We start from the raw sequence: 23,508 nt of genomic DNA, 5'->3' as shown, positions 1-23,508 counted from the left end.
ATTTACAAAAATTTTCTGATATAATTAGAGAGGATATCTTCTAATTATTGCAGAAATCAGGTATTTTCAAAAATAATATAAAATCTTACTATGTAATTAATATCTAATCATTTGTAATGCTAATTTCTTTCAAAATAAAACAAATATAAATTTTAATTACAGGTATACCTCGTCTTACGTCGGTAATTGGTTCCAGGAGAAGCGACGTAAGTCAAATTTACTTGTGTAGTTACGATGTAAGTTGTAGTTTCGACTTACGTCGTAACTAAACGCCAATAATGAACACTTAAAGACCACTAAATAAGACGACAACACAGGAACACAGATGTTTTCATGTTTCGTTCTCAAGGATTTATGATGATTATATTAACATTTACTGTAAATATACATATTTTAATATGATTTTATGTGCTTTTAACGCTTTTCTAGTGATATTACGACTTCGATGTTTGTGGCGAACGGATTTAAAGTCGAATAAACTGATTTAAACTTGATTTTTATTTTTCCATATACTTTTTTGACAAACGACATATAATCGAGAACGACGTAACTCGAGGTATACCTGTATATAAATAATTAAATACTTTTTATTATCCATTCTGAGTTATGTATGTGACAGATTACACAGTTAAATATAGTGTAATATAAAGAATTGTAAGCAGATGATCCAAATTTAACTTTTATTTTTGGGTTTTTATTTAGTTCTCGTAATTTATTTATTTTGAGAATGTTTTATTTTGTTAAAGGGCAAAAACTCCACACCCAACCAAAAGAGAAAAATCTGAATTTGAAAAAAAATAAGAGTCTTATCATGACTGATACTCATACTGCTTATGTCACCAATCTACTATGGCATCTAGGATTGAGTGATTTCCAAATCAGAATCAAAGAATGGTCTCTCAATTCCAATTGTGACCAATTCAAAAAAATCAAAAGTAATGGTTTTGTAAGTTTGGTAATGATAAATGCTCAAAAGATTGTGAAGAAAAAAAATATTGTTAGAATATATATGTAAATGAGTTGGAGTGGCACAGCTGTTTGTTACATCACACCACAGAGTATAAAAGGTCTGACAAGACTGAAGAAAGATGAGATGAAGCTACTGTAAGCAAGCAAGGTGAAGTTCCTAAGAGTGCAATTAGCAAGCAGATTTTGAGATTTTTCCTTTTTTTTTTGTCATGACAGTTAGGCAAGTTATTTGTAAGAATCTTTTGTCATAATTTTTGTAAATAGTCTAGTTTTCATATCTGACAGATTTTTGTGGAGATAAACTTAACTTAAAACTATATTAGAAGTAAGTTGGATGTGGGGAAAGTTGGGAAAGTTCAAAAAATCCAATTACAACTGATCAAATTGTCTTTATTTTTTCTTTACAGAATAAAGCATGACATATGCATTTTGAAGAGGGATTGTAAATTAAAACTGATCCAGTGTTACTGTATAAAACGTGTCATTCTTCTAGGGTTGGAGTCTTGTTTTTTTTTTTTTTTTGGTTTTGATTACATAAAGTATCATTAAATTTTATAACTTGTACAACCTGTTTTTCTAACTTATTTTGTATTTATTACTTATTAATTATTGTACTGTACATAGTCAATCATAAAATGATATCTGATAAATATAAAAATTTAATTTTTCATCACTGAATAACATTCTCCTCTTCCAAATCACCACTTTTGAATAAACTCTTGCTACAAGTTCCAATTTAAAGCAGTTTATGCTGACTGAGCATGAGCAGAATAAAAATTTGGAGATTGTGATAGAGACTAGAAGAACTGTTTAGTCCCATGACGACATCACATCTTTTAAAGTTCTGACAAAATTGCTGCCATCTGTCAGTTGAAAAATATGCTGTATCTTTAAACATCAGCTATAAGATAATGTACTGTATGTCACTGTACAAGAGAGAAAACTTGACTGACAATGACCAGTGTAATGCTAGTGTAGTTTACATGATTCATATGCAAATACACTTCACTAGAGAAAAGGATGACTAGAATGGAATGTATCTAGAGTGACTAGATTGTACCTTGCAAGCTGCATGAAGATTGCCTTAAGACTCTTACTGTAGCTCCTGAATATTTACACAATTTCACGTTGTAAACTTTGTACATACTACTTACATATACAATTTTTGTAACTGACTCTTATATAGCATGATAAACACACGAATCACAACCATGAACAGGCAACTGAAAGTTGAATGTACATTTGTGAATTCAAAGGACTTAGACAAATGTTTATCTTGCTAGTCATAAGATACAAGCAAAGTAAAATAACAGTGACATTTAGTATAGAACATGATATCTATTGTAGAGTAGTGATAACCATTGTATTTTAATTTATGTAAAATATCTTTCCAATAGATATGGTTCTTGAGTATTTCTGATAGGCAATATGGCTTCTGTTGCAACAGGATTTGGCCACCCTGGCATATATGTTTGTCTATTATCATGTTTATAGCAAGGTTTTGTTATTTATTGAGTTTGACACAATCTCAAAACTGTAAATTGAAAATTACAGTATTATTATTATATACATAATTTATCTTGATGATCCTGAAGGATTATGTGATCATTGTTGATGTTGAAAATATTTGTTGGTGTAACTGTTCTGCAATTTGTTGTTTGTGGTATAAGACTGTTATGTAGAATTGTTCTTTTTTGATCAACAACCCTTTGTACAGTGGCTGTGAGATGAAGATAATGTTGTGAAAATAAGTTATGTAACTGTTGTCTGTATGCTGTCATGTCTCTTTTGAGTTTTGTGATGGTATAGTAAGTATGGATGATAAACTTATTCATTTCTGATGTCCATTTCATCTGTTGGCATGGTTTACCTCCCTTAGTGGTCTGTGGCTAGATTGCCTCAGAGACTTCAAGGATAGGCTGGTTTCCCACAACTGGTGTGGGCATTGCAGTAGCCATACTTGGACCAGTGCTGCTTTCACCACTGGTGACCACAGGAGACTGACATTTTTTGAATGTGAGCCACTGCCTAACTTATGAGTGCAGACCTTGTTAACCCAGGCAACACCCGAGCTGTATTACATTTGGATCGTGTTATCACCATCATTAGATCTCAACAGATGTGGGTTCATTCACTCTTGGCTTTATTCCTCCCACAGACTTCATTGCATGCTAGGAGCTGATGCTCCAGCTGACATAGTCTGTGGTTCATCAGAATTACTGAGCTCTCTTACAACAGCAAAGTGATTACTGGTGAGTGAATTGTTATTAATAAAAAAATTCTATTTTGTCTAGTTGTAACTAATAACATTTACTTGTATATTTTTGTGAACCCTGACAATATACATAAAGCACAAATTTCTGTTCTGTCATTAACTAAGATTCTAAGCTTTGATAACAATTACTATTGATATAATAAATTAATTTATCTATTCTTTTTATAAACTGAAATCATTAATATAAACATTTCTTAACATTAAAACACTTTTTTTTACTTACAGTTCTTGGCTTAGATGAAGATTTTGCATCTCCTTTCAACTGTTCTAAACTTGCAACTGAAATATATAAATTTCAATTTTATATTGATTTAATTTTATTTTATGAAATAAATTATATTACCTTCCATTTCTTTAACAACCAATTTTAGTATTTTCATATCTTGAAATTTAAATGCCAACTACATAAAAAATTATAATTTGTTAAATAAAATTTATTTAAGAAAGAAGATTATTATTAAAAAATATATTTTTATGAATATTGTTTTATTTTATATATATTATTCTGAAGTATTCTGATCCCAGAATTGTTATAATAATTGCAAGCCAAGGAGTGCTATTTCCCCTTTGAAAAAGTGAGAAAAGTGAGTTGAAATACAGAAAAAGTGAATGAAAAGTGAGTGCAATAGTGACAAAACAAAGTGAAAACACAGAAGGAAAACTCAGCAAAATAGCAGTAAAAATTGTTATTTTCTTTTTATTCTGTTATGGTTAAACACATTTTAAAAATTTCTGTATATACTGTAATATAGTAGCCACTCGTTATATCGCGTTTTTTGGTCTCCCAAATTTTAAAGCATTGGAGTCAATTAATTTTAAATTACCAATTGCCACTGAATTTCTATTTGCAACAAAATACGAGAAAGGGCTAAATATACAGAACAGGTGGATAGATCGATTATCATTTGTTTCCTTTTGATATAAAAGTTGTTTATTTATTAGTTTTAAGTATAGTCTCCTCATTTACAAGTTTCTGTAAATTCGAAATTTCGCACCTTTATGTGAATTAAGGTGTGAAATTTCGAATTCACCGCATAATGTGTAAGGAAAAGATCTCTCTAATTCTGAACAGAAACTTCTAAAATTTTTATACAGTAGTAACTTTATTTTGCTTTTTAGAGAATTTTTACTCTATAATTTTATGTTTTGATGTTCTATTATATATTCAATATTTACTTTTTTAAATTTTCAATTACAGCATTTATAATTTTTATTGAAAAATATAAACTACACGAATTTCTAATAAGCGATTTATATAGTACTGTATAATAAAATTGCAATTGATGTTTTGTTTTTATATTGACAATGTTTGTCTTTCAATGTCATTGTTAAAGAAACAATAATGCTAAATGGGCGTTCGTGGTATCGATGTTTACGTCAACGTCAATTAATTCGATATAACCTACGAATAAAATTCAGGATTGAAAAACTAAGCTTATTTTATATCAGAAACACTTGCTGATGAAAGAATAGAGATTCCATAGCATGTATAATCTGTTTAGTAAAAGCCCAGAATTTTTATTACTCGGTTATATCGCGTTTTTTTTTCTGTCTCCCGATAACCAGTGGCTTCTGTATTTCCAGTAAACCATGAATACTTGAAAACTCTTTGGCTTCTGTAAATAATCAGTCATGAAAGATGATGTCCTTTTATTAAGACTATTCTGCATGTTATCAGCTTCCTTCTTTTTTGTTTCCTCTTGCTTTTGAACACTTAACACTAATAAGCATCATACGTGCTGCTTGTACTTCATTCATGTTCTTGCTGTTAATAGCCTTCTCTAGTTTTTTTTGTTTGCTGCTTCTAACAAAATTTGACTGTCGCATGTATTTCATTTTCTTCTACATTTTTCTGGTTTAAACTCAGCTGCAGTTCCATAATCTTCATGTTATGAACAGCTTTCTTTTGTTGTTCTTCAAAATATTTCTCTGCTCTTTTTTCCGTTTCTCTTATTCTTTTAACTTCTTTTCATTTTCCAATCGTTCTTGATAAAATCTATGCACCGAGGAAGCTAATTTCAGACATCCTTTGTAATAGGTACAAGGTGTGGGCTTTGGTCATACATGTTTAGTCCCTCCTTAACAATCAAAAGTGAATTAAGCATTCTTTCCAACACTGATGCTCTATCAGGAGAAAGTGCCTGGCATAAAATTGATCCTCTCTCTCTCATGGGAATGGGATTTTCAATGCTGATTTCACTAATTTGGCTATTCTCAGATATTTATCATTATCAGAAACTGTTTATTTTTTAATGCTTCAAGATGTGTAAATATTGATTTCAAAATAAAATAATAAATCTGAAATAAATATACTCCAAATAATATAAGTAAAATAATATTTTATTAATGATTTCATAAATAACAAGGAACTTTTTCCTGCAGATGAATAAAAACCAACATCGTTGCAAAGTTAACCTTTTGGGAAGCGTGTGAAAATCTTTCTCACAAGCAATTACGTGTTTTACTTTTTACAACACTTCGAATATTTTAATTTATTTGGTAAATTTTATATGTAAATATAAATTTACATTTTTGTTTACTTTTTCAGTCTCTCAATTAATGCACAATTATAATTGGCATAAGAGAAGATTAAAAAATGGATATTTCACAAGCAAAGTAATCACACATTTTATGAAAATAATACTTACTATATGGAATAATTATACTTGTAGTCAATTTAAACATACATTTATAGGAAGATGTAGATGTGATTTAACGTTAACAATATGCTATGAAATCATTAAAATAATTTTATTTAACTCAAGTTTATGAAATTATTTAAAGATAAATCAAGTAAAAAAATATTTTTGTAAACGATAACTCCATAACCCGATTGTTGATTAAAACCAAATAATCTGTCAAATTATTGGGCTATAACCAGGATAACTAAATGACGAAATCTTTTTTTAGTGGTAGGAGGTTACGCTACTATCTCGTGTTAATTTTAATAATTATATATTTTGAATTTAAAAGCAGCAGCAGTGTTGTCAGCTTGATAGATTAATCCCTCTGCGTAGTGTGTTTTCCCCTGCAAAAGGACTTTAGTGATTTTCTTAGAAAACAGCCAAAAACCGCAGGGATGCTTAGAATACAGTAGAACCTCTATTATCCGGAGTTTCGATTATCCGGATTGTTCAAAATAAACAAAAATTGTACGAATTTACTGATTTGCACTTGGCCAATTGCAACACTATTTATGTACGTACGTGATGGAATGCATGGAACAAAATTTTGAAAAGACCATTAGTAAATTCCAGTAACCGTAGAAAGTGGTATAGAAGACATCGTGGAAGCAATAGCACAAATTTCAATATGTGTTGAATGTGACAAAGAAGATGTAACCGAGTGGTTACATCTTCGTCACATGAGAACGATCCTGGATTCCAAATTTTGAATGATGAGGAAATAATTAAAGAAATATCTGCCTCAGATGAACAAGATCGAGAAGACGAAGAGATTTGCAAAGTAAGAGATATTGTGCTTTTCAGTATATTCTGACGCATATTCTGAAGCTTTTCAGTATTTAGATGTTGCCATGAAGTGGTTTGAGAGCTAAGAAGAGTGTAACTCAGGACAACTTATATGTCTTAAAAGTATTCGCAATTTAGCAGCTTCAAAAAGAATAGCTAGCTTTAAACAAAAATCGTTAATTGAATTTCTTAATAAAAAATAATTTAATATTGAAGCTATATGTAAATCTAGACAAATAAAAATTATTCATACTATATGCACTGTCAATTATTATTTTTTCGATTATCCGGACTAATTGGAAATGACGGTAGTCCGGATAATAGAGGTTCTACTGTACTTATTTTTAAACTCTGTAGAAGGAAATGCAATTCGGAAAAGGTAGATTTTGGCGAATAATGAAAATATGGCATGAGTACATAACTTTACTCAACACTGGCTTCTGAATTTGTAATGAGAAGGATTTTTTAAGTGCATAAAAGATTTTTTTAAATACGTGAAATAAATTTTTGTTTCTTATAACCTAATGACACTGAGCGGGCAGTTGCGATTTTGAGTCCCACTCAGGGCCGCGCATTTTCTTCCAAAAAATTCTATTCCGACAGTTCGATAATTCGGCAGATCGTTTGGCTTTAAAATTATTTTTGGTTTGTCCCACATCTTAATTAAGCACGTGAAAATGACCAAAAAAGTGAGAAAAGTGAGGATACTTCAGAAAAGTGAGTACAAGTGAGAAAAGTGAGCAACTCCAAGGCCTGTAATTGTTATGCTATGTTAAATCACATTGCCAGAAATAATTTTATGCTTAATTCCAATTGTTACAGAAATATATTTTTAAACTTCAGTAATTATACACATTAAGTAGTTTAAATACATTTAATAAGATTTGAGTCATAATGAAAATTTTCAAATATGTCCAAACTACTTAAATCTTACAAATTGTAATTATAGATTTTCAAAATATTCTCTGCCATTTCTTTTTTAACATGGTTACACTTTCTTTTTTACATAATATCACTTTTCTTTAGAAAACTTCTTTGAAGACCTATCAATTTAAACCCTTTGAAGCAGATAGTACAGAGGTGTCCCATTTTTCCTTTCACATTGTATCTCAAACTTTTTATGGTAAGATTAGTTTGTAATTCATTACAAGTCAAACTTTGAATAAATAATCTGTATAATAGCTAATATTTTTTACATGAATCATTCAAAAGTCAAACCATGGCAAATAAATAGAACATTAGACAATTCAAACTTTCATTAGAGAAGTTGACAAATTGATGTGTGTTGATCAGAGCAATAAAGAAGAATATGATTTGGATGAGAAAGACATTGAAGGAAGAAAGAAAAGAAAGAAAAGAAAGAAACACAAAAGGGCCCAAACATTGTACAGATCTACAGTGAATTTATGGGTGGAGTTGACCTTATAGACAAAAAAAACAAAGTTTTGAAACAAACAGGAAATCTGTAATAAAGTATTATTTTCAACCTTTCAATGATGATCTTGATATTTCTGTAAACAATTGTTTTTATTGTTTATTTAATACTCAACCCAAATTCGAAAATGAAGTCCATAGACTTCAGGAGATCTCTTCCATGAGGACTTATCAGAACCTTTTCAAACAAGAAACATGCTCTCTGCACTTATATCTCAAAAATAGAAAGGAGAAGTTTGACAGAAAAAGAGGCACCACTTACCAGATACAAATGTCATCTGCATGACTTTCAAAGTTTAATTGTGTTCAATGAGCAACAGAAACTGTTTCAAGCTATACATGAAAACTGATATTATGTGCTTTTTTTAAAAATAAAGACTTTCTAAGTCATAAATCATACTTCTGGTATGTGTCTTCATGATATATGCTTTTGTACTTTTGAACAGATAGAGACATATTTGTCCCATGCCTTATTTTTTTAAATGTAAATTTATTTCATATAACTTTTAAAACTACAGTACATAGACATAGACTATATTTAATTTACAAGTATATTAAACAACCCAAAGCCTGATATTTTGACATTTTTTTTTTTTCAAAAGTAAATTAAATGTATAGATACATAGCCAAATGATCACCTTAAATACAAATAAACATCATACTAAACCCAATAACATTAAGCCAATACATCTTCACCTGCTGTAAATAATCAGGCTAACTTTTGGATATAAACGATTAAAGATTATAAATAAAGTTCTTTTCTTCCAGTTTAATCTAAATTATTATAATTATTAATTTTAATAAGAGATGGCACTTAATGCCTACCTCAAGTGCCAAATTTATTTATAATCTTTAATCGTTTATATCCAAAAGTTAGCCCGATTATTTACCGCAGGTGGAGATGTATTGCCTTAAATACTCGGGCTATAAATCCACATTTTTAATAATTAATACTAAGTAATTTCAGATGACACCTAACATCTACTTCTAGTAGCAAATTACTTAGTATTAATTATTAAAAATGTGGATTTATAGCCCAAGTATTTAAGGTGATTGGTTGGCTATGTATCTATACATTTAATTTACTTTTGCAAAAAAAAAAAAAACTTCAAAATTATTCATTAATTACAATTCTGCTTCAAAGGGTTAAGGATTTTATTTTAAGTGCAAAAAGGGACTACTACTGTACAGCACTTACATGGTAGGATCAAAAATAAACCAAACTCTTATTACATTAATAGTAGAAGTATTTACAGAAAAGCATCTTCTGCAGTTACACACTTCTGCCAACATTCATATCATTTATGCAGCCCAGTTTATATTGTCTCCTTACCAACAATTGTTACAGTATTTTTCATCTCTTCTGTTGACTTTAATCTGTGACTCTTCAGTAGAGTTTTCATTTTGGTGAAGACATGAATATCTGAAGAAGTATGGTCTAGTTAGAAGGCCACCAGAAGTACTGTTTTGCCAGATAATCACTGACTAAGAGAGCATAATGTACTGGGGTATTGTCACGATACAGAATTCAGTTTTCTGCTTGCTAGAGATAAAACCATTTTCATCTTACTGGATCACAGAGGCAATTGAGAATGTTAATATAAGACTCTTGTTAATCAGTATAACATCAGAAACAAACTTGTAATGCACCAGGATTTTCATACACACAAAAAAAAGTTAAAATGAAATGAAAAGATGCTATAATAATTGCCCTCAAGAAAGTAATGAGAAATGAGCTGCAAGACTGTTTTAAGTGATTTAAACATTAGCAAAAGTATGTACTGTACCTGCTGAAGGTGCTTACTTTCAGAAGTATTCTATAACTACTTGTACTATTAATCTAATAAAAGCTGATTTATTTTTGACTCTATCATATACAGCAGTGGTTCTCAATCCATGGTCAGCAGAATATGGGTGCTCCATGAAGCCACTTCAAGTGTTCCATAAAAAAACAAATATACAATTAAAAATTGTTGCAAAAGAAAAATCAATATAATGTAAAATAATTTTTGTATGGGAATGTAATTAGCAAACGCTAATGTCATCATCTACTAGACCGAGTATGCTTGATTTCAAAAAGGTTTGGCATCTCTGCTTTAAAGCTGATGTATTGTAACTGCTCTGCAGAAAAAAGTGTCAAACTTTAGTGTTCCACGGAAAAAAATGCCAAAGTTTAGTGTTCTGTGGAAAACAATGTGAAAGTTTAGTGTTTCCAGACTTCAAAAAGATTGAGAACCACTGATATACAGAAAAACAATGCTAAGTGGACAGAAGTTTTGTAAAAAGAAAGCATACATGAAAATTTTTTACATATTATTCTATAAAGTAACAACATATAAAATGAGCATGGATGTTTCACAAAAGTTACAATGAAATAAATTATTAAATATTTATACCAAAAGATTTTATCTTTTAAATACTACTGTCATTTTCAAGTATGACTTATTTAAAAAATATAATAATTAAACATGATTAAAGTATTCAATGAATATATATTTTGATAGGTTTTGGTAAAATTTACTTTTTTTATAACTCAAAAACACTTTTATTCATATATTGGAATGATTGAGACTCTTCTCCATGGTAATGGAGAAGAGTCTCAGTGTTCTATATTCAGATATCTTACAAATAGCAACTGGAGACATTTTACATCAAAAGTATTAAAATATCTTAATTAATAAAAGATAAGCTATTATGGCAGAACCTGATTAACTTGATTTGGTTGGGGGAAAAAATTCAGACTTCAAGTTAAAAGGTCTTGAGGAATTCAAGTCAACTTGTTTGATTTAACATGTTATGCTAGATGATTGGGGAAAGAAAATGACTTTGAGTAAACATGACTTCAAGTTATCCAGGTTCCATTGTATATCTTTCTGTTAATGTAATATCATTTTTTAAAATATGCTTTGATAATTCTTTCTGAAGTTAATAATTTTAATATTAGAAGAAAAAAAATTCTAAGTTTTTAAATTTTGGAAGAAAATCAAGTACAGTGAAACTTCTCTACAACAGATGCTTGTGAGACTGGAAAACTGTCCATTATAGAAAGGTCCACCCAACAAAGGTTTTGTGAAAATTACCTTTAAATAAAGCATCTTTTAGATGCAGTCTGCATTACATTATGAACATGCATGCTTTATGCATTATATAATGCATAAAGCAATAATATGACACATTACAATAAGTGATGAATCATAAGAGGACCAGTATTATTATTATTTTTTTAAACTTCAGTTATGTTTGTTTTTTTATAATTGATTGCAATCTGCTTTTCACTATGCATAATTAAATCTTGTGTAACTTTGTACTATCTGTATCATTTATACTGACATAAAATTATTTGAGTTTGTCCACATAGGTGTCATTTTTGCTAGACATTGCCATCATTATCATCTTTACTCTCCCTTTCTTGAATCTTGAAAAGTAACTAAAGAATTGCTTTTGTATCTTGGCTTTTGAACTCAAGTTGGAATGTCAGAATCTATGTCAACATAATGGTTTGCAGTAATGGTAAATCCTGCTGCATTCATAAGACTGTTTTATATCCATATCATCTGCAATAGCTACTGTAAAATTGTAAATACTCTCATTGTTAAAAGGAATTTGACTTTGAAGAAACAATTCTAAATTGTTGATGGCTAAACTTATCTCAAAGCATTTGAAACTCATGAAATGAAAGACATTGAGTTGCTTTGTCAGCCTTTCAAGCAATACTTCACAATATACATTTTTGCATTTATGTACTTCATAATCATCTGTGTATACTTGACCTTAACCTTAAATTTTTAAATTATGCAAAAATTAAAACATTGGGAGAATGAAGTGACATTTACAGAGCTTTCATTTATTCCTACTTTAATGCATCAAATTTAATATTTCCACAACTTGATTTGCAACATTTTCACTGACAAGTAAATCTGTAACTCACTGAAATTTGATATTGCAGTTAGCAGTATTTCGTGTCTGGTATATGAGAATATCGAATCGAAAATACAAACACTGTATGACATAGTGACCAACAATAGAACCAAAGTTCAGCTGCAATCTATTGAGTAAAATAAGAGAGTTTAAGATGTGTGTGATGAACTTGACAGGCTTATGGATTGGTTCTCTCATTAACAAGTAGACAGGCTTGATTCTTATTAGAGCTGCCAGATGGACATAAAGATAGATAGATTTTTAAATCCTAGACTAAAAATGACAAGCTTAGATGTACACAAATCTGCAGTTGTGGGCAAATTCTGGACAAATTTTCACTTTACAAAAATAAAAAAAAAAGAGACTAAAATTGCAGAAATAAACATATAGTCAACTAACAATAATATAAATTGCTAGGGAAACAGTATTTAGTTTTGCTTTATTGAGAATTCATATTTATGATTTTCAGGGTCAAGGTTGTAAACTTTACAGTGAGAAGAATTAATAGGCAATGAAATCTAAATTTTAAAATTTTTAATTAATTTATTTTTGTAAATAAATTTAATTTTCAAATCAAACAAAATGAAGAGAAGATGGTATTTGTCCTTTAAGTGTGGAGCAGCATATCAGAGTGGTTAAACAAAACAAAGCTAAAAGAAATTGACAATTTTCTTTTGTTGAAGGTTTTTTGAAAAAGTATAAAATATTTTTTGGTGCTAAAACAACAACAAAAAAGGGCCAAATTTGGAGCAAAGTAGCCAAACTTAATCAGGGTGCATCAGTGCATCACTGTAAGCATCCCTGATATGTAAACTACAATGTGTTTGCATGGGACTGCACTCATTTAAAGAGGCAATGTCCTTAAACTTTAACCCCTATTTTCTGTGTACAGTAGAATGGTCCACTAAAACCAGATGTTTGAATTGATCTACAATGGGAGGTTGAACCAATCTTTGCTTACCTGGAAAAGAAAGACTTTTCTACTAAAAATAGGATACTTATTACAGTACCACTTTGCTTTTTATACTTTTCTCTGTGAATAATATAATCATTATTGGAAATAGGATTATTTCTTAGGAATTGTGAAGGCAATTTAGTTTAGTTTAAGGAATTCTGGTAAAATTTTTGTTCACTTTATCATGTGAAAATTAGCAATGCGACAATGGTGTTTTGTCAGGGCATTGGCAAAATATGCTTTATCAGTGTTCATTTAAGGTAAGTTGACTGTACAAATATGAGAATTTAGCCAAAATTTTTCCAAAATTTAATGCAAAATGGGCATAAAAGAAAACATTTTTGGATGTAAAACAATGAAAATATCTGGTCATCATGAGTCTTATTTATAAGTATGTACCAGTATTGCATTTCTTAACAATTTTAATATCTGCAATATATTTGAACTTGTAACATTGTACAAAGTATACAATGTGTTTCTCAAAACTAACTGACATCACTCATGGATTACTTAAGTTGACTCACATTTACAAACCTAGCGAGTCACTATGATTCACAAAATTTTTAGTTTAGCATATGCTCTGATTAGCAGTAGAAATATAATCTTGACATTTTCAAGCTGTGTTTGAATGTGATGCAACATTGGTAAAAAACAAAAGCATTCTTCTGTTTAGTGCAACACTTCTTGTTCAGTTGTTCAAGCCATTCTGTCAGAATTTCTATCATCATCAAACCTTTGATTTCCATTCAATTTCAAATTTTGTAATGTTTATATTCTTGAAACATCTTAGTTTGGTAGCCTTTCCCACGAGTTTCTCACATTCTCCATTTATATTTGCTCATAACAGAATTGTTAGTCATTCTTTTGTTATTTTACTATAGGAACCTTGATCATTCAGAAGCCCAAAGTATTGTCCAGAAGAGTGAGAAAAACAGTCCCTTTTCATCTGTGTTCAAAATGTTTTCTAGAAATGATTGCAATAAAGTTACATACTTTTTTATATTGGACTAAAAAAAAGTCCATTAAGGAGGGGTATCTATTTTAGAGAGATTTCACTGTACAATGTTTTGATTGATATTTAAATTCAATACTTGAAATATCCAAATACTTAAAAATAACCTCTAAAAAGTTTAAACTTCCAAAATATTCATAGCAATGATTTAAACATAATAATGTAAAAAATAAATTATATCACAGTTACATAAACATAAACACATCAGTTACAAAAATACATTCTGATTTTTTATTTTTATATCTGAATATTTTTAATTATTATGTAGAATTTTTAAATAATAAATTCTTTAAATTAATTATTTTAAATAAAAATCATATTTGTTTGTTTACCACTTGTCCAACTGTAAATGCTTGCTTTGGAAATTGCATAACAAAGTCCACAGCCATTTTATCTGTGTCATATGGTTCTTGAGTAGAACTATAAAAAAATTACAATAAATAATAAATTATAATTCAATCAATTGTTATGAAATATAATTATAATTTTATAATAAAAATTACAAATTTATAATTGATGAGTTTAAAAACTATTTTATGAATGAAATATATAGAAATTACATTTAGATTTATTTTGTCATTTATTGCGTGTGTGTGTGACATAATAATTAAATTTAATCATAGAATGCCAAAGAAAAATTTCCATTTGTAATAAATCCAAATCTACATCTATTTAATCCTTTGATTTAAATGCGTCTTCTGTATTTAATAAAAGTTAGATGTATCAATATCATAAAATACTGAATTATCAATATAGTTCTGATGATTAACATCTTCTCAGTCTCTCTTTTTTTCTAAGGTGACTGTCCAAAAAGTGTTTATTTATTTTGTTGTTGTTAATTAATATTTAATCAGTGTTGATGCAAAATATGCCAAAAATTATTGTGTTGATGCATTTTATCTAAGTAAAAACAAATTTTAATGAGCACTCATACTCATGAAAAATTCTACTTTCCTGCGTAAAAATAATTTAGTAATCTTGAAAATAATATATTTTTATTTAAAATTAATTTTATAATTTTTTTAGCAAAATGTGAAACTATATATTATTACTATGGAAAATTATAGAATTTTTGTTCATAGTGCTGAGCATTTTTCAGTACAAATTTCAAATACAAATTATCCAAATGAACATAGTACTGTACATACTGGCAATGATAGTATCATTGAGTGGAAACAGTTCATAATATTGAGAGAGAGAGAAACCAGACGATAATGACTATAATCAATAAAATTTGAGAATTATGGGAACAAAGAAGTCTTACACATGCAGCTTTTATATGTGAATACATATGAAAATGATAAATCATTAACTACTGTTCATCATAAAAACAAATTTCACTTTTATGATAATAAATCCCATCTAGAGTTTATTTATGTGAGTATATATCAACTTACTGCAATAAAAAAAAATAAATGGTAAGTGGTATTAAATATTTATTATTTTTAATATAGTTAAGTATTAGATAATTATTATAAGACAAAATTGCAAAATCTAGATATATAATAGATAAAAGAACGAATTTGTACCATACTTGCAACTATAATTATTAATTAATATGATAAAAATAAATAAAACATACTTCTTTTTTTCCAGAAAATCTACTTCCAAAACAATCTTAGCAACATACTGGTTATTTGGATTAAATGTATATTGTCTGACTTCTATTGTTTGATTAATGGATAGTTCTGCCCATTTTCTCTGTAATAAATCATTTATAAGAATATCAATAAATATCTCATAAATTTTTAAATGCATTGAAAAAATTTATTAGTTTTAATATCAATAACAGCAAAATAGTATATTATACATAAGCCCAGGATTATTCAAATATCTTTATTCACAAAAAGGGGATTATCCCTGTTGCAGGGGGTTGTACAAAATTGACTTGTAAATTTTCGTATTATTAAAACATTAACTAGGTGATTAAAATTTAACAGTCTTTATACGTTGGTTTTATATTATTTCATTATTAACATAAATAAAAACAGTTATTTTAACAAACACAGTAATATAATTATACAATAATGAAGTTATATAATGTTGATATATTTTGACATACTGGCATAGATTTACAACATTTTTGTAATCTTAATGAAATAATTATACAGAGAATAGAGATCATTTTTATTTAGGTTATTGAGAGAATTTCTATAATCTTGGGATGAATCACTTTGGAGTATTCGAGGAATGTTGAAAGAATCACGTACATTAGAGAGATTTTGACATTTCTGAAGTAAGTGTTCAATTGAGAAGTTATCGAATTTGCACCATGGGCAATGATTGTTTGACAGGTCAATATAGAAATTATTGATATAAAGGGAATATTTATTTAGACGTAATTGTGAAATTAGCCTTTTCACGTTGAAGTTAATTGATTTTATCATATAAGGTTGTACAGAAGGTATTTGTAAAATTTTTAAGTACCAGGGATGATAAGTATTGTGATTTAGGCTATTTTGATCCATATTTATAGATTGAGCGATAGCTGATTCCATTAACATAGTATATCCAAATTTCCAGTCCTGAATATTATCTTTGAATAAAAGATCTGATACTCCAAAAGAATTTAGTATTTTATTTAGTTTAGTTTGCCAGAGTTGTATTGTAGTTGATTTTTTACTGCCTTTGATTATTTCGTGGTGCAGAAAGGTAATATTACTGTCAGATTTGAATTTTAAACGATAGTAGAATTTAATGATACGTTTTAAGAACAATGGATAAGAGCAGATACGGTTAGTTTCGTGGCGAATTGCGTAGCCTGGGACAGTTCTTTCTAAGTGAAAAAGTTTGCGAAGAAAGTAGATGTGAAATTTTTCTAATTTATATATATAATCGAGACCCCATATTGGGGATGCGTAATATATGATTGGGTTAATGATTGCGTTATACAGTTTCATATGAATAGATAAATCGGAGGTTTTTAAGTTAGAATATAAGTTTAGCAGATTATCTATAGCAAGTTTTACTTTATTGTTCAAATACGAAATATGTGCTTTGAAAGTATGATTCCAATCGAATATAACACCTAGGAAATTGACTTCATTTACCATTTGCAGAGGTTGCTTGTCTAGATATATCGTTGTTTCTTTTTTGGAGATTTTACTATTCTTACGGAATATAACGACTTTCGTTTTGGTAGGATTGATTGTTAATTGGATTGAGTTGAGGTAAGAATTTAGTTGATTAATTTTTCTTTGTAGTGATATTTTTGTCGGAGCGAAGATTGCAAGGTCATCAGCAAATAATACATAATGAAAGGTCCTGTCACCAAGTTCTATTCCATCTGAGCAATTCTGAAATATGTGATCAATTTCAAGTAGATAAAAATTGAATAGGTATGGCGAAAGAGGGTCACCTTGGAGTATTCCACGTGTTAATGTTAGCGATGGTGAGACGGCTTTGCCCTGTTTAATTTTTGCGTTATAAGTTGAGAATAGCTTAGATATAGTGTTTGCAAATTGATTACCTGCTCCGTTAATTTTTAGTTTATATACCAGTAGCGGAACAAAAACAGAGTCGAATGCTTTTTGGATATCAATGAATGCAACATATATTTTTCTTTGCTTTTTTCTCAGATGAAGTTGTATTATGGAAGATAGTAGGAAAATAGCAGATTCTGTTCCTTTATTTTTGAAGAAGGCGTATTGAAATTTTGCTTCGAGGTCAGTTATTTTAGTCCAGTATTGGAATTTTGTAGCTAATAAAGATGTAAAACATTTTCTTAATGTTGACAGTAGTGCTATTGGTCTATAATTAGTTGGAGAAATTTTATCACCTTTTTTATGTATCATTGATAAAATTACTGAATTCCAGGAGTCCGGGTAATTAATTGTTTTGTACATAGAATTGAAGAGTTGTAGCAGTTTCACTCTTGCTTGATTTGACAATGTTTTTAGGAACTTAGTTGGAATGTGATCATTTCCTGGTGATGTGTTAATGCGAGTTTTATTTATGATATCATCAAGATCCTTAATTGTAAATTTAGAATTAAGACATTCGTTGTTGGAGTTGTAGTTGGACATTAAATTAGGTATAGTTTGGGTAACAGGAAGGCGTTGATAAAATTTTTTCCAGGATAAGCCCAGGATTATTTTAACTGAGTAATTTATTTTCATAATTGAAAATTAAGGTAATACAAACAATGTTTCAGTCCTTTTTCCTCTTTAAATCCTTTTCATTCTGTCCAGGAACCACAAACAGCAAGAGTAGCGTTGGCTGTTATTTAGTTGAAACTTCTAAAAATAACAGCCAAACGCTACTAAAAATCTTCCATACATTAAAAATTATCTCAACATCGACCCATTTTTGTAGGCTATACCATCTACAAACATTAAAAAATTGTTAAAAATTTCCCAATAACATGAGTCGCTTTCTGTTTGTGGTTCCTGGACAGAATGAAAAGGATTTAAAGAGGACTCAAATGTTGTTTGTATTACCTTAATTTTCAATTATGAAAATAAATTACTCAGCAAAATAGTAAATAACCTGTAAAGCTTTGTAAGTGTAATATTGAATACTAATGGATTATTCCAGAAATTCAAGTCAAGCAAGACATGATTAATCAGGGATTATATTCCCAATGTTTTGCTTTGTACTTTAAATTTTTCATCTTTTGTTTTAAATTATTATTATTATTATTATGTTGGGTTAAGTGAGATATACTCGGTTAACACCGGTGGCTGTGTACTATGCCAGACCAAAGTCAAGGCATAGTAACTAAAACAGAAATTAAAGAAGTGTATCAGTGTGTGTGTCTGTATTCAGGAATTTTCTCACAATATGACATGTATTCAATATAGTGGCCTTCTGTAGTGTGATGTATGTGTTTCTATTCAATTGTAATGTGCCCAGGCTTTTGTGTAGTGTGTGTGGTATGACACCTGTAGAAGAGAGAACGACAGGTACAATAAGCACCCTATCCATCCTCCACAGATGCCTTATTTCCTGGGCGAGTTCTGTGTACTTGCTAATTTTTTCAGTGCATGCGTTTTGTATATTGTGAGTGTTTGGAATGGATATGTCTATAATGTATGTGATTTTATTGTGTTTGTCAATGAGTGTGATGTCTGGTCTGTTGTGGTAAATTGTTTTATCTGTGATTATGGCTCTGTCGTAGTACATTTTGTGCGTGTTGTTTTCCAATACTGTCTGTGGAATGTATTTGTAGTATGGTTCATGGATGTCTACTAATTTGTGTTTCTTTGCAAGCTCTTGGTGTATTATATTTGCTACTTGATTATGTCTGTGTAAATAATCTGTCTGTGCCAAGAGCTTGCAACCAGAGGTGATGTGTTGTATAGTTTCTGGCATGATGTGACATTTTCTGCATGTGTCATTTGTGAGTGTTGCATCTTTGAGTATGTGTTTTCTGTAGTTTTTAGTATTTATGACCTGATCCTGTATGGCGATCATGAATCCTTCCGTCTCCCCAAAGAGGCATCCCCGAGCTAACCAGCTGTTTGACGCAGTTTTGTCAACAAAATCCTGGGCCAGGTCGTAAGGATGCCTGCCATGGAGTGCCTTTCGAGCCCATGATTGCTTAATGGTGTCTATGCCTTTTATATGTTGTGTTGTGTCCATATGATGTGAGTGTAAGTTTAATGGTGTGTTATTTGAATCTGCTAGAGTTACTGCTTTATGTAATTGTGATGTTTCTTGTTTTTTGTAGAAAAACTCTCGCAGTGACTGTATTTGTTTGTAGTGAAGGTTAACTATGTCAATCAGGCCACGTCCGCCATCTTTACGTGGAAGGGTTAGTCTTTCTGTGGCGGATTTAGGATGATGATGTTTATGCTTAGTAAGTGTAGTTCTTGTTTTCCTTTGGAGTTGCTCGAGATCTGTGTGAGTCCAATGTATAACTCCAAAAGAATATGTAAGTACTGGAATGACATATGTGTTTATTGCTTTGACTGTGTGTTTTGCATTTAACTGTGTTCTGAGAATAGCATTTAATCTACTTTGGTATTCTTTAATTAATCTTTGCTTTATTTGTGTATGTTCTGTTAGTTTGGCCTGTTGGAATCCTAAATACTTGTAGAACTCACCCTCTTCCATGGATTCAATAACGTCTCCATTTCCAAGCGCAAAATCTTCTTTCTTCAGGATTCCTTTTTCTATGTGAAGTGTTTTGCATTTATCTAGGCCAAATTCCATTTGTATGTCCTTGGTGTATGAATGTGTGATTTGTAGGAGTTGATGAAGTTGTTTTTGTGTGGATGCATAAAGTTTTATGTCATCCATGTACATGAGATGTGACAGTGTAAACTGTGTTGTTTTTTTGTGTCTGATATTGTAACCATATTGCGTGTTGTTTAACATGTTGGATAATGGGTTCAGGGCTAAGCAGAACCAGAGAGGACTCAAGGAATCTCCTTGAAAAATTCCTCGCCTAATAAAAATTTGCTTTGTTTGTATGGAAGTGTTACTAACCCTGAGATGTAGTGTTGTTCTCCAGTGCTGCATAGTGTTTTGAAAGAATGCAATGAGTGATGGATGTATTTTGTACATGTGTAGAATATGTAGCAGCCAACTGTGTGGAACACTGTCGAATGCTTTTCTGTAGTCTATATATGCCATGTGTATGTTTCTGTGTTGTTTGTGTGCTTGCCGTAGAATGACTGAATCTATGAGTAACTGTTCTTTGCATCCCCTGTGGTTTCTACGACAACCTTTTTGTTGTTCTGTTAGAATGTCGTGTTCTTCAACATGTTTGTATATTTTGTTTGCAATACAGGATGTCAATAATTTGTAGAGTGTTGGAAGACATGTAATTGGTCTGTATTGTGTGGGGTCTGTGGTATTGTTGTTTTTAGGTTTCATGTAGGTGATGCCCTGAGTAAGAAAATTTGGCATGTCTTGTGGATTGATGATGATGTGTGTTAGGTGTTTAGCTAGTTCCTGGTGCAGTGATGTAAACTTTTTGTACCAGAAATTGTGAATGTTGTCTACACCAGGTGTCTTCCAGTTGTGTGTTCTGTTAACAGTGTATTGGAAATCATGTATGTTTATTTCAACACAGGGCATAGTTGGTATGTTGTGCAAGTTTCTGTTCTCCTCCTCGATCCAGCCTGCATCAGCATTGTGCGTGACAGCACTGGACCAAAGAGAAGACCAATATGTTGTGAGTTCTTCTTCTGTTGGTGTGCCACTGTGCTGTGTATCAGTGTTTGCTTTGTTATTGATTTGTCTGTAAAAGAGTTTTTCATTGTTTGTAAATAATTTATTTTGTTGTTTTCGTAGTGTACATGTTTTGTATCGTTTGAGTCTACGTGCTTTGGCAGCAAGTTTTTGTTTTAGTGTATCAATGTATTCTGTAATGCGTGTGTTGTGATGTTCATGTTTTGTGTGTGTTTTTATTTTCTTGAAAATGTTTTTGAGCTGTTTCCTTAATTTGGGTGTTATGTTGTTTTTAGTGTATTGTGTTAGCCTGCCTAATTTCTGTCTAATGTCATTTATTTGTGTTTCTATTCTTCTCTGCCAGGCAGGCTTGTGATAGAATTGTGTTTTCTGTGTATTTGTCTGTGATTGTACTTTCAGTCCATGGTGTGTCACTACTGTGACTGCCCCAGCATAAACTAATGTATGAATGTCTGCGAGTGTAGAAATTGAATGAATGTAGTGTGGTAGTAAGTGAGTGTTTACATAATTTAGTGTTTTTCCTACTTCCTTTGACGTGTTGATTTTTGGTATTCGTGGTCGTTGTGTGGGATCTGTACCTGTATATTTAGTGAGTGTTTCCTGAAATATAAGTGAGAGCGTATTAACTAAATCCAAGTCTATGTTATCAGTGATGGATGAGGAAGTGTCTGTAGTATCATTAGTGGTAATTGTTGTATGTGTGTTATTATCAATGCTTGTTGCTGGATTATCCTGACAGGTTACATGATCTTCATTAATGTTAGATGTTTCTGTCTGTTGATGTATTTGATCAGCAACCTGTTGTTTGATAAGTTCAAGTGTTGTTTGTGGAATAAGGTTGTTGTGTATAATTGTTCTTTTTTGATCAACAACCCTTTGTTCGGTGACAGTGAGGTGAGGATACTGTTGTGTGAATCTATGGTGTAGTTGTTGTCTGTATGCTGTCGTGTTTGTTTCGAGTTTTGTGATGGTGTAATAAGTACGGATGATAAACTCGTTCATTTCTACTGTCCATTTCATCCGTTGGCGTGGTTTTCCAGCCTTTGTGGTCTGTGGATGCATTGCCACAGAAACACCAAGGCTGGGTTGGTTCCTCACATCTGTTGAGGGCATTGCAGTAGCCATGCTTGGGCCGGTGCTGCTTTCGCCACCGGTAACCAAGGGAGACTGTGACCTATTTTTCGAACGTGAGCCTCTGCCTAACCCACGAACGCGGACCTTGTTAACCCGGGCGACGTCCGAGCCGGTATCACACTTTGATCTAGTTATTACCATGATGAATATCTCCACAGAATGTGGGCGTGGTCACTCTTAGCTTCATTTCTCCCCATAGACCTTACTGGCATGGGTGTCCCTACCAGGAGCTTATGCTCCAGCCTGCATTGCCCTATGGATCAGTAAAATTACTGGGCTCTCCCACCACGACCAGGTGGTGACCACGGGAGAGTTATTATTATTATTATTATTATTATTATTATTATTAATTAAAAACTATCTATGCATTGTTTATTTTCTTATATGTGTATTATTTTACATAAGAAATTAGAAGTTAGGAAGAAATAATTACACACCTACTCAGACTCAGCTTCTTAATGAATATACTAGAAACATCCAATACACCTTATTGCTGAGAACAACTATTTATTAACTAAAACTAACGGAATCCTGGAAATACGTAGTAAGACGTAACACACGTAATAATACGTCTGCCGTCAGTAGGTATCTGAGTTAATGCATAGGGAATTGTTCCTTAAGATTTACGGCCAGTCACAGTATTTTATTTTTATTTTATTTTCATTTTCATTTTTCGTGTTATTTGATTTGGTTATTTATTATTTTGTGATATGCTTGTTCTATTAGTTTAAATTTAAACGTATGTTCTAATTTGGTTTAATTTTGAACGTGTTCGATTTTGTATTAGAGTCAAACAACTGTAACCTGAAAATGGCCCATAAATTGGACCGAAAACGTTAGTTTTAGTTAATAAATAGTTGTTCTCAGCAATAAGGTGTATTGGATGTTTCTAGTTAGGAAGAAATTTGTAAGTCTGATAATTAAAAATAAAAATTTTTTTCTCTTGCTTAAGATATTTCATAAATTTAATAATTTTCAATTATCAATTTAGTGATATCAACTGTTTAATTATTCATTCTAACTTTCAAAACATAGATATAAAAAACTTGGAATTTCAATTTAAGAATAAAAAATAATAAAAGTTTTCTAATAAATCTTGTAAATTAGAATTGTTTCAATTCCAATGTAAACTTTATACTTAAAAAAGTTGCATTTATTTATTATTACTGTTATCTAAATAATGGAATTAATAAGCTTACTG

The 23,508-nt window shown here is 30.5% G+C and overlaps 1 protein-coding gene across 1 annotated transcript in view; it reads right to left on the bottom strand.

Annotated features, from left to right (window-relative positions):
* The window catches only part of LOC136969315 (vesicle-fusing ATPase 1-like), a 69,359-nt gene that overhangs the window by 37,170 nt on the left and 8,681 nt on the right, over positions 1–23,508 (bottom strand). Inside the window, exons 4-7 of the mRNA XM_067263445.1 lie at positions 15,616–15,734; positions 14,366–14,453; positions 3,588–3,645; positions 3,468–3,523 (exon numbers count right to left, since the gene is read on the bottom strand). Coding sequence (XP_067119546.1) covers positions 3,468–3,523; positions 3,588–3,645; positions 14,366–14,453; positions 15,616–15,734 — 321 coding nt within the window. The remainder of the gene's footprint in view (positions 1–3,467; positions 3,524–3,587; positions 3,646–14,365; positions 14,454–15,615; positions 15,735–23,508) is intronic.

Source organism: Centruroides vittatus, unplaced genomic scaffold (genome assembly GCF_030686945.1).
Source record: "Centruroides vittatus isolate TY-2023 unplaced genomic scaffold, ASM3068694v2 contig_1035, whole genome shotgun sequence".
Taxonomy (NCBI): Eukaryota; Metazoa; Arthropoda; class Arachnida; order Scorpiones; family Buthidae; genus Centruroides; species Centruroides vittatus.
The sequence above is the reverse complement of the archived record's forward strand: the minus strand, read 5'-3'. Positions and strand labels throughout refer to the sequence as shown.